The sequence below is a fragment of the Biomphalaria glabrata genome, chromosome 5 (assembly GCF_947242115.1).
Source record: "Biomphalaria glabrata chromosome 5, xgBioGlab47.1, whole genome shotgun sequence".
In the NCBI taxonomy this organism is placed as follows: Eukaryota; Metazoa; Mollusca; class Gastropoda; family Planorbidae; genus Biomphalaria; species Biomphalaria glabrata.
The window spans coordinates 2101896-2114452 of NC_074715.1; the positions used below are offsets into that span (position 1 = coordinate 2101896).

At 37.2% G+C, this 12557-nt stretch overlaps 2 protein-coding genes across 2 annotated transcripts in view; one reads left to right on the plus strand and one right to left on the minus strand.

Moving 5' to 3' along the window:
• The window catches only part of LOC129926175 (multiple epidermal growth factor-like domains protein 10), a 30932-nt gene extending 29119 nt beyond the window's left edge, over positions 1-1813 (minus strand). Inside the window, exon 1 of the mRNA XM_056028529.1 lies at positions 1558-1813. Coding sequence (XP_055884504.1) covers positions 1558-1627 — 70 coding nt within the window. The 5' untranslated portion in view covers positions 1628-1813. The remainder of the gene's footprint in view (positions 1-1557) is intronic.
• Positions 1814-5232: 3419 nt separating this feature from the next.
• The window catches only part of LOC106056033 (uncharacterized), a 95053-nt gene continuing 87728 nt past the window's right edge, over positions 5233-12557 (plus strand). Inside the window, exons 1-2 of the mRNA XM_056028539.1 lie at positions 5233-5379; positions 12415-12537. Coding sequence (XP_055884514.1) covers positions 5310-5379; positions 12415-12537 — 193 coding nt within the window. The 5' untranslated portion in view covers positions 5233-5309. The remainder of the gene's footprint in view (positions 5380-12414; positions 12538-12557) is intronic.

Consider the following 12557-nt stretch of genomic DNA (forward strand, 5'->3'; position numbering starts at 1 on the left):
TAAAAACAATAACAAAAATACTTTTTAAAAAAGCTTATACAAATTGAAAGGGATATTTTATCGTAATTGGTTATTGAAAGCATTTGTAAACAAAAGGGGGAATGACCTTAATTTTAACTCGTGGCTCACGTCTCCTCGGGCAAACGTGCTAACCACTCTGCTAGTGAGGTATCTTTGACTAGAGAAGATTGTATAATTATATATTATTTGTTTCAATTTAGAGCGGCGACCTACAAAGGGGACTAATTCAGCTTATACCAACTCTTCAGTCAATTACAATTTCTTTTCCCTTTTCAAGATACCGTTTGATTTTCAAAAGAGTAAAGCATTGCTATTTCCGATATATCTGGCACTCCAGGCGCATGGACTAGAATGCATGGCCGAAGGCCGAGTACACCGGGAACCTCCGCCATTTTCCTTTGTTGTACCAAGCTAACCGTGCAGGACTCGCCATTAGTGTAACGGTCCCTTGAGAAACGGCGCATGGATTATCGACATGGACGTGGGAGCTCTCTTTCAACTCCGCACCGTGCAATGGGAAAGCTCTCGCATTCCATTGGACACTCCCACAGGAGTTTTGTTTTGCAATTCATTTAGCCTAATTACTTCCTCAAGTAATCGTTTCAACCCGGGTGCCAAATTGAGGCAGAATAGCATACCCGAGGTTCGAGATACCAAACAAAATAATGAATTACCAATAGTTAATTAAAAAATCGCTTACATTTTTTTTTTATTATTGATATTTGTGTTACCAATTAAAATACATAATTTTGCAAACTTTTAGCTTGAACCGAGATTCAGTGTTACAGAGATCATAGACACAAACTTTTTACTAGTCAGACAGACACATAGACAGATAGAAAGAGTGAGTTGATACAATCTTGTAAAAAGCCTCGAACTCGTGAACCTTATATGTCAAGCGCTTTACCACTCGGCCAACAAGCCTCTAATCCAAACAATACTTAATTCTATTACGAGGTATATTCTATGTACACTGACCGCATGTAAATAAATTTAGTTATTTTACAGAGGACTGGAATTCCCTTTGGAATGCAGAGGTTCTGTTCGATTTTCTTAAACATTTTTTTACAATTTGTAACTTAAATAATTCTTAACCTTTTTAGTTCCGTGACCCCATTTTTACATTTGCCCATTATATACGGCGACCCCCCAACAGTAATATCATGTTTATGCTCATGGTACAAAATCGTAGTCATAATGTACTGGCGTAGCTGGGGTGTGGGGAGGGTGCCCCCAAATGAGTGTTTTTTTTTACTTCAAATATTAAATATTACGCAAAATGTAGGGACCCCCAAAGAGGTCAAACCCAGCCCCTCTCGGGGTCCCCAAATGAAGGCTAATTCCTAGCTACTCCACTGATGTGCATATTTTGGTATGAAGAACCAAAGTGTATGTTTAATCACAAGACGCTACATAGTACAGCTTATAATTAAATGACAAATACATGTGAAATAGAAAACACAATACCATAATAAGAGAATAGAATCCAGGCTTAAGAATGAACTACAATATTCTGAAACAAAAAAAAGATCTTACCCTGTGAAATAGAGACTTGAAAATATACAAGACACACTAAGAACGACAACGCGTTACTGTGTAATGCCATTGCTAAGTGTGTAGAATGTTGATTTGTTGACACACTCTACGCAGTTTTAAAATATAACGGAACGCTTGAGATAACTACTATATAGCCCTTTGTGTGCACAGATATCAAGTAGATATAGATTAATGGTCTACACCTTGTTTTAATAGGCAAACAAGAGTAAAGAGAGTAGATCAAATTCAGGAAAGAGGAAGTAAATAGCTAAAAGGGGGCGGGGAAGGGCATGGCCGGCTTTAGGTATAGGGAAACTAGGAGCCAGCCTATGACTTCCGATTGGTGGGGGCCTAGCACAGGCATCGAAAATGTTTTCAAAGAAGAATAACCAAAAGTCATCCCATTGCTATTGCTGAGGTAGCGCACTAAGTTTTAAATAAAGTGCGTAATTTTATTTTTTCGTTGTTTTATTTTATTTTTTATAGGGCCATCAAATTCACTTCAATTATCCAATTAATTAACGGCGAAAAAAAAGAGGAGGGGGGGGGAGGAGAACAGGTAATCTACTCTGTATTCACCCGTCACTAAATATCAGGGTCGGACTCAACCGTCGTGGGGCCCTATGCGAAATGGATTTCGCGAGGCCAAGTTTTAAAAGGGATACGGATAATAAGTGAAATTTAAAATGACAATTTTGCCTATATATTTCAGGGGATTTGTATGATTTTTCAAAAGATTTTGATAATTTCCGGATATTTCCAGGATTTGTTCGTATATTTTGCAATTTCAGGAGATTTCCAGGAGCTCCTGGTAAATCGACAGGAGGCCAAGGAAATCTGTTATAAGTTACAAAATGGTTTAATTTAATAATTTTTACATCTAGAATTAGCGCGGGGCTTATAAAAATTTGGGGGCATAGGTTGCAGTGGCTTAGACCAGCCCTGTAAAATAGCGGCGTATGCTACGCCGTCGGTCGACAAGTTGTTACAATTATGAATTTAATCCGGTGACTGGACTTCGTTTGAAATGTAAACGGCTTAAAGGCTAATAAAATACTTTTGTATGAATGCGTTTGTCTACATAACATTGAAATATGATAATTAAAAAGATGTTGAAATGGTAAAATTTTTTTGTGAAAATAGACATGTAATACTTTCGTGTAAAATGGTTTGTAAAACACGCGTGTATATAAGCAAACAGGATGTGTAAATATTCATGCACAATAATTGTGTAAATAGTCATAGTTAATAACTGAACAAATAGGCATACAGAATAATGGTGTAAATAGACATCTAAGTAATTGTATCAATAGTAATGTAGAATACTGCTGAATACGTATGTAAGAAACTTGTTACTTTAAAAAAAAAAGACATTTAATTGTTATTTGAAAAAGAGTATGTGTGTGTATGAATGTATGTCTAATTGTTTTGTTTGGTAGCGATGCTCAAAAATTTAAAAGTTGCTTTTATGAGAAGGGAAAATGTAAACAAAGCCAACAGGACATGAAACAGGAGAGAAAACAAAGAGGGGAAAAAAGGAGTTCAGAGAATTTTACTTTTTATCTTTACCTATCGTTTAGTCTGTTGGACCGTTGGGCCATCATGCAATTTCTCGACCGACTTTCTCCATTCCTCTTAGTCTTTTGTCTTAGAACCTCTTTCAATGATAGCCCGTCCATTTGTGTATGTTGTCTTCCCATTTCTTTCTCTATCAGCCTAAAAAAAAAGTTCCCCTTTCAGACCTTGTGGTCTATAGGGCAGATGATGTAAAGGTCATCTGATTCTGTGGCCTACGGTTAACGGGGGTGTCATGTGGCCAGCACAACGACCAACCGTCTTTACTTTTCCCCAACTAGTGTCAGAGCTGGGTGGACTCAGAGGCGCCCGAAGATCCCGAAATTAAAAATCCCAGTCTTCACCAGGATTCGAACCCGGTACCCCCGGTTCAGAAGCTAAGCGCTTTACCACTCAGCCACCGCGCCTCTGTCAGCCTCTTTCGAACAAATATTTCGTTGAATGAACTCTTTATCTTGTGTCTGTTCTATTTATGTGTATGTTTCTGTTGTGTTTGTCTTCATATCAGGAAAAATTCCTTGAAATCATATCAAATTTCCATAAGGATCAATAAAGTAGTCTTAGTCTTTTAGTTTCCTTGGTACTGCGAGGTCAGAAGACCATAGATTTTTAGCTTACATTTTCGTTTAAATGATAGTTAGCAGGTCATCATGGAGTTTAATCGCTGTAAGAAATACATAACCTTTCACCACCTCAAAGTTGGTGCCATTGAGTAGGTGCACTATTTCAATATTGTTCACAACTCATGTTGCCCTAAAGTGAACACTTTTGACCTTAAGTGAACTAGAGTGAAGGGCAGTTAGTTACTTAAAAGAGTTGGTAATAGGAATGTTATCACAGCGCCTAGGGTCTGCATTGTTTGCTAACAGCGCTCTATAAATAGAATTTTTTTTAAATCATTATTTCTAGGTCAGGTTAAACTCCACTTCCTGGTCTGCCCTTAAAAAAAGATTGTAGTGACTAGATGTTACTCATAGACTAAAAGCTGTAAAAGATCCTAGTTTATTATCTTCTTATCTTATATAATACAGACGTTACTTCAAAATAGAAGATGATTACGTCCTACGCGTCATGCATTTAGTCACGCATATTAACCAATGACCTAAATTCTCCTTAGTCACTGGTTTTCCTGGCTAGCTCAGGCAACCCATTCCTTGCTCTAATGGCACTAGGGAAGAAGGAGCATTTGTACAAATTTGTCCTAGCATATGGAGCTTGGAATGTGCCTTTATCTTTGTGTCTTTCTGAGTATTTTATTAAATTTTGTTTTTGTATTTGAAGATTATGGTTTAGAGTTTAGAGTTTTATGCATAATTGCTACTTTACTTTTGAGTCTACTATCCAGAAGACTTTCTAAATATAGTAATTTTACTAAAGGTATAACTGTAGTCAAAAGTGAATATTCCTTTGTTATGAATCTCATTGCTCTATTTTGTGTCTCTTCCATTTTCTAAATGTTTTCTTGAGTTGAGTTGTTTGATTTCTTGATAGTTTCATCAATATGTGGATTCTATGACAGTTTTTAATTTATTATAACACCTAAGTATTTTGCGCTTTTAGTCTTTGTTACTAGTTACTTGTTACCAATGGATTTAATTTGTTTTAGATTTTTTGTTACACTTCATAAATACATTTATGGATGGAAAGACACGCTCCAATTTGACTCCAATTTATTTAATTCATCTAATAACGACCTACATTGTCTAGATAGTAAAGAGGAATTTTTTATTTTCGTAAATGTATATTAAAATTATTAACAACTACTAAAGAAGTAATGTTGTAATATCTTTATTCATTTACAATTCCATTTTAATCTAGTTAACAATTGTATAATAAGAGAAAATAAAATAAGAGAATATTAGATAAGATAATTTTATTGGTCCAAAGAAATGGAAATTTAGTTTGACTACTGTTGATCATATATCATATATATATATCATGATCGAAATATCTATGCAACTTTCTCTCTTGCAATTTACTTCCTATTTGATAAAGGGGATATATTTTTCTTTGTTGTCTCGGTATTTATGGCAACGAGGTATGGACCATCAATGTCTTGTTATAGGTACCTGAGCACATGAGGAACTGTGCAGTCATCAGTAGTGTCCTGTATCTCCAACCTACCGTTACATTTGAAAACAGCACAGAGTGTATAAGAGCTCTCTCACACATGAGCAATGGATGTACTCAGAAACACACCGGCGTTCTTAGTGTGTTTACTATGTTTTGAAGCTGCTATTGCACAAGGTAAGAATGATTTCAAAATAGTGTAGTTAGATCTTAAACATTAACATAAGGCTTCTATTCGAATCGAAAAATTAACGAGGAATGCAATATTTCCCGTGAGTACTTAGCCCTAAAACCGACCTAGATATTTCGCAACATCAGGGCAAGCATTATCATTGTCAGCCGGTGGTCGATTAGATTTTCTTCCCGCCGTTTCCTCAGTTCTCGGCAGCGGATTTTCTTTTTGTCTCAATTGTGAATCTTGTGGCCTTTGAAAATGACCTCCAGCTGTCTCGTTCTGAAACCACAATAACCAGGTGCTCTCTTTTATGTCAGCTAGGTAAAGTCGGCGCCTATGCTGGTTTTTAAAGCGTTTCCGCGGGGCACCTCTGTTACGTCTATCACCTTTTATAAAACATTAATTATAGCCAATTAGGGTTGTTCTATGTTTCCTTTTTTGACATTGATATTCTCTGTTAGTTAATTTAAGTTGTCCATTTTAGGAAATACTTTGGAAAACTGAACACCATAGGTCAGCTGTTCTCAATCTTTTAAGTTCGGTGACCCCCCCCCCCACACACACACACATCACATACACACACACATACAGCAATAGAAGAGTAGACAATAACAATCCATATTTTCGATGGTCTTAGGCGACCCCTGGCAAATGGTCAATCGACCCCCCAAGGGGTCGCAACCCACAGGTTGAGAACCCCTGCCATAGGTTCATTTACATGGAGTTAATATATAAAAATCATGTAATAAAACTAGTTATTCTGAATATAAGAAGCAGGGTGGCCAAGTTGTAAAGCACTTGACTTCCAAACCAAGTGGTCTGGGTGAAAGTGCAAGTAAAATCATTAGAGTCGTTTTTGAGTCCCGTGTCCATATTTTTTTTTTTAAATCTAGCATTCATTAGTTATTAAGAGAAAAACATTAGCTCTATAAGCTGCATAAAGGAGGTATTGCCTTTTTAAAAATTTATTAAAATGTGTTTAATGTTAAGTATTCCTATATTCAAGTCGCCTTCTGTCTGAACAACATGTTGGTAGACGTGAATCTCGAAAACGGCTCAAATGATTTTCCTAGCATTCTGCCAACTGATGGTTATAGCTAGTAAAAGAATTACTACCTCGGTGACCACTATGAGAAAAGTCAGTTTGACCGTTATATTTTTTCCAAGTCTAAAAAAAGAAAATCAACAGTTTAAACGAGAAGAAGAAGTAAAGGAAAGATCATTCTCTTATTTCTGCGGATAGTACACGAGAAAACAAGAGAGGGGGGAGAGAACACGTAGTCACAAATAGCAGGGCAGGACCGGTGTAACCAAGAAATATCACTCTTTTTTTTTATTTCTACCTCACGTTAAAAGGGGAGGGTGGGGAGTAATCTACTCTGTAGTAACTATCGAGGTGACAGAGCACGCTCAAGAGTTTGCACACCATGGAAAGATCACTCTTTTATTTTTGCATCTCGGACGGAGGAAGTTATTCTAGGTAATTTAAGAGGAGAAAAAAAAAGAGGGCGGGTGTGGTTTGGGAAAGTAGTATTCATCCGTCACTAAATAGCAGAACCGGACTTAACCATTGTAGAGACCTATGCGAAACGAATTTCGTGGGGCCAAGTTTGGGTTGGGATACGGATAATAAGAGAAAATTAAGAGTTTGTATTAGAAAATAAATTTGTCTTTGCATTTTATTAATTCTTTACTATGTACATAACTACTTTACGAGCCTTGCGTGTCATCATTAAAATTCTATTTCCTACAAAGATCACGCTCAATAGCAAGAATTACCAAATCTTTCAATCTATCTACGAGAACTGTTGATCTCAAGTAATTATTCATTAGTTTGAGGCGCGAGAAGCTTCTTTAACTAGAATCCACAATTGCGGGCATTGCATAATGTCGTGTTTTTTTATCGAGCGTAGGATTGACGTTTTCCATATTGAATGACACCCCAAAATGACAATTTTCGTCTATATATTTCAGGAGATTTGTATGAGTTTTCAAAAGATTTAATAATTTCCGGATATTTCCAGGACCTTTTCGTATACTTTGCAATTTCAGGAGATTTCCAGGACCTCCGGTTAAATCAACAGGAGGCCGCGGTAAAACTGTTTTAAGTTATAAAATGGTTTAATTTAATTATTTATACACCTAAAATTAGCGCTGGTCCTATAAAAGTGCGGGGCCCACTGCGGTCGCATAGGTTGCTGTGGCCTAAGGTCGGCACTGTAAAATAGCGGCGTATGCTACGCCGTCCGTCGACTAGTACTTTAAATTTGGCTAGAGAACTAAAAAGTCTTTATCTTCAATAGACTCTGTCTTTTTGTTATTTCTGCCACTCATTATAGAGAATAATAAGTTTATGTTCATGATAATTTTGCTTACCATCTTTTAAGTCTAGTTTCATAACCATAAAATATTGTAGTAACTCCAGTTCCGGACTGAAAAGGTTAATGTGTGCGGTCTACTGACACATACGACTCAGGCCTATCACACAGGTCAAGTGCTGTTGAATTAGGGGCAGTACTGCTAGTACAGGCAAGTATGACCCGTGTTGAGGTCATGTGACCGAAAGCCTTCACGGACGAGAGACAATGTGTTACAAAGGACGGTTGAGTCCAGGACAGCAAGGCAGTAAGGACTGTGTGATACCTTTGAGTCCTCGAAAATGTAGCTGTACGAGCTAGAGAGACTTGTAGTGATTAGTTAGACAGTTCTGTTGTGTAGCAAAGCATTTGAAGTTAGTGTAGCCAATTGTGTTTATTGGCTGTTATTGATGCATTTATAGTGAAAACCGCCACATTATTTATTTGAAGCTCTTGTTGTCAAGTTCTTGTGTTAGATGTGCTTTTATGTCTATGGTCTAGATCTTAAGGCTCATTATCTAAAAAATTAGTTACTAGCATTACCTACCTGTTTTCCATGGAGTTAAGAAAGCCAGACTTGACTGCTGGTAAATACAAGAAAGAAAAACATAGCAGTAGTTAAAGCTTTTTATATGGTGACCCTCAGAAATGCTCGAGCTATAAAACTAAATATCATTGTTTATGATTTATTATTGAAAGCGGCCAAGTACATTATTTTAGAATTGACTGAAGCAGACTTAGTTAAATCTATTAAATTTAGTTTAATATCTGTATCTAATGACAAACTACTCGGCTAAGTCTACGAAGTCTGCTTCGTGATGACTAGCATTCAGAACTGTGTTAATGGAGACAAAAATTCGTGAAAAATATTCCATTGCAGCCTTTGTCCATCACGCGTCTCATGTTTTTGATATAGGTCATGCTTTCAAGGTTATCATTTTATTCCGTAACAATCCCGAGCGAGATGGTTTATACTTAATTTACTAAAAAATCAGATCAATTCTTTCTTTCTTCAATTATTTATCCGTTTTTGAACCAGTTTCCCAGATGTTGCAATCTCTCCAAATTAACATAACACATTATACTGACATAATCAAAAACCAACTTGACCATGCTGAGGGAAACCTCAGGGATGGTATCCTGAGTAAGGCGAGACTGCTGGCAGGCAAACTTAGTATTGAGTTTTTGCTGCCGACACTTAGTAGTCGACAAACGCACCTAGTGAAATTCAGTTTCTGGATCACACTAGATTTGTTTACAGTCTCACTCCATTTCTCGCTGTCTTAGATAAAACTTACTTCAATACAGGCCCGTCCATTCTTTGATGTTGTCTTTCCCTTAATTTCTCTGTTTACCACTTTTTCTTTTTCCTGGTACTGTTCCTTGAAGGAACAACAAGATCTATATGGTTTAAAAAAAAAGTAAATTTCTAGGCCTATAAAAAATGGAGCAAACAGGAAAGGTTCCCAGACAAAATTGCGCCGACAAAAATAGCGTAATCAAAATTGCGCCGACAAAATAGCGCGATCAAAATAGCGCTGAACAAAAGCGCCGACAAAATAGCGCAGACAAATAGCGCAGACAAAATAGCGCAGACAAATAGCGCAGACAAAATAGCGCAGACAAAATAGCGCAGACAAAATAGCGCAGACAAATAGCGCAGACAAAATAGCGTAATCAAAATTGCGCCGACAAAATAGCGCAGACAAAATAGCGCAGACAAAATAGCGTAATCAAAATTGCGCCGACAAAATAGCGCAGACAAAATAGCGCAGACAAAATAGCGCAGACAAAATAACGCAGACAAAATAGCGCCGACAAAATAGCGTAATCAAAATTGCGCCGACAAAATAGCGCAGACAAAATAGCGCAGACAAAATAGCGCAGACAAAATAGCGCAGACAAAATAGCGTAATCAAAATTGCGCCGACAAAATAGCGCGATCAAAATAGCGCTGAACAAAAGCGCCGACAAAATAGCGCAGACAAAATAGCGCGAAAAAAACGTCTTAAAATATAAATATGCAAACATTATGCAACAATTATAATAAGCTAATATGACTACATTCAAAATATATCATTTATTTAGACTCCAAAAGTGCACTTCAAAAAGATACTTCCATACAGATTTACACACCGTTTAAGAAAAAAAAAAACTGCTGATATTTGTCATAGAATGTTCAACAAGGAAAGGAGGTCGTTGATTATATTCTTGTGTAATGAAGGGTGTTCTCCGGAGCGAACGGGAAGTTGATTGATGTGTACAATTCTAATGGGCACCTCTAAACCTTGATATCTATATGATAGTGTTAGACAAAGACGGACAGGAAATAGCAAAATCAGTGATTGAATTGGTCAGTCACTGCCTGAGATTAAACCAACATTTGGCGAGATAAGATATGTGATCGCCAACTAATCCTTAAACGCAATACGTTTTCCAAGTTGTAGCTAATGACGCTCCGGGTTGATCAAAGAGAGATGACCCAGATAATCAAGATTTCTGATCATACAATAAAACACATGTGTATCACACACATATTGTATGAATTTTTAACTTTAAGGAACAAAGAGAATGGGACACATTTAAAGTACTCTCTTTATCAGCAAATATGGCATATTTTTAGATTTAATAATATTGAAAAAGGTAGAGACCTTAACAACAACACTCCTAAAGGACCTTCTAAACACATCATATACAAGAATGCGCTACATTATCTTGCGCAATTTTGTCGGGGAATTTCGCGCTATTTTAATGGCGCTATTTTTTGTCCTCGCCATTTTGAACGCGCTATTTTGTCGGCGCTATTTTGTCCACGCTATTTTGTCGGGTCACAAACAGGAAGTGTTAATTTTGTATTATGTCGTCTTTTAAAAAAAACATACTTTTCGAAATTGAGAGTACAGAATCGTATATGGTTAACTTAACCACTGCGATTTCGATCATGAATATACCTTACTAGTTCTAGATCCAAGGTAAGAGATAGAGATTATTATTTTTTTTTATCGCTAGAGGCAAATGAGAGGAATGGTATTAGGTAAGTCAGTGAATCTGAGCCATTATAAATATAATACTGATGATAATAATTGTATACATTCTGTTAACCAGTGTAAAGACACAAGACGCGTAGATGTTGAGTTTAATCGGGTTTTTCCTTAGTGACGTGACGAGTAATTAAAAAGTAGGATTAGGAACTAGAAGAGTAGTGGACAAGACACCTTGGAGGACGATGCTAGGCTAGCGACGACAGAGGACTGTGCCCTTTTTATTGTTCATTAAATTGTTGGAAGTTATCAGCCTGCGTTCTCAAGTATATTCTTGATTCATTCTGTTGTTGTGTCTTCAACGAACTCGCATGCCCCATTAACATATAGAATCATCGACGAACAGACCATCAACACCAGGAATTTTTTTTCAAAATGGAAGGGGGGGGGGAGGGTGGTGTAAAAAATTACATTAAAAAATCTAGCATTCGTTAGTTAGGCACCAACTAATATCTCTTTAACATGTGTATAGGAGGTGTTGTATTTTCCATAAAGCTTATGCCATCTCGTTCTTTTTTGTCTGTCTGTGTGTCAATTTGTCTGTCTGTGTGTCAATTTGTCTGTCTGTGTGTCAATTTGTCTGTCTGTGTGTCAATTTGTCTGTCTGTGTGTCAATTTGTCTGTCTGTGTGTCTATTTGTTTGTCTGTGTGTCTATTTGTCTGTCTGTGTGTCAATTTGTCTGTCTGTGTGTCCATTTGTTTGTCTGTGTGTCTATTTGTCTGTCTGTGTGTCAATTTGTCTGTCTGTGTGTCTATTTGTTTGTCTGTGTGTCTATTTGTCTGTCTGTGTGTCAATTTGTCTGTCTGTGTGTCAATTTGTCTGGACAAATGTTTGAACTCGTTATTTCTCTTACATTCTCGCATGAAGTTAAAACTTTGAACAATTATTTATTGGCGTAGACAATACACGATTCAAAAAGAAAAATCTGGGGCAGAGGGCGTAGGTCACTGCCTCGTTTGTAACATGAGAGTTTAACATGTGAACATAAATATTCTGTCCTGATATGGACGTCATCTGCCGAAATTGAGAAAAGACTAAATTCGGCTACACAAATATGGCTAAGACGGATTTTTAGGAGTCAATTATAGAGATCGGGTCTCAAACAATGAAATCCTATGCCGAACTGAGTGAGGTTGTGACAGAGCGTCCCATGAGGCTAATGGGACATGTTCTCCAACAAAATGAATTACGCACACAAAGAGTTGCGATGACAAAGAGGCCGATACGAGGAAAGCCCAAATAGAGACGTCCTCGTATATGCATCGCACTTTCACGGAGGACCTCAGAACAGTGGACCAGTCGGGAAGAGGCTTCAGACATTTGCCAGTGACTGATCTTTGCAGAGGAAGCTTGCCGCCTAATGAGCCGAGCGGCGTGGGAGGAACTAAAAAGTAAATAAGCCTCATGGGAAGATTTTTGGGTCGTAAACCAGAAGGCCGATTAGAGAGTAAATGTACAGTTCAAAAGCGCTTCAGAAAGAGGTTTTTCGGAAAATTATGGATGATTGATGATAATATCCTATGTTTTCTGTTGGATTATAATATTCATCATTTTGTTGTGTTAGTATTTCATTTTCTAGAATCTGTTACGTATATCCATTACCAATATATATAATTTTCTTCCCGTTACATTCAACAGATGGTTGGTTCGGACCAAACAAAGAGTTCAGATGTCACTGTGAGTCAAGTTGTAGCTCTGATGGTACTTGTCTGGGTAATGGAAAGTGTGCCAGAGGCTGGTTTGGTCTGAAATGCCAACATCGTAAGTATTTAGTTTTATTT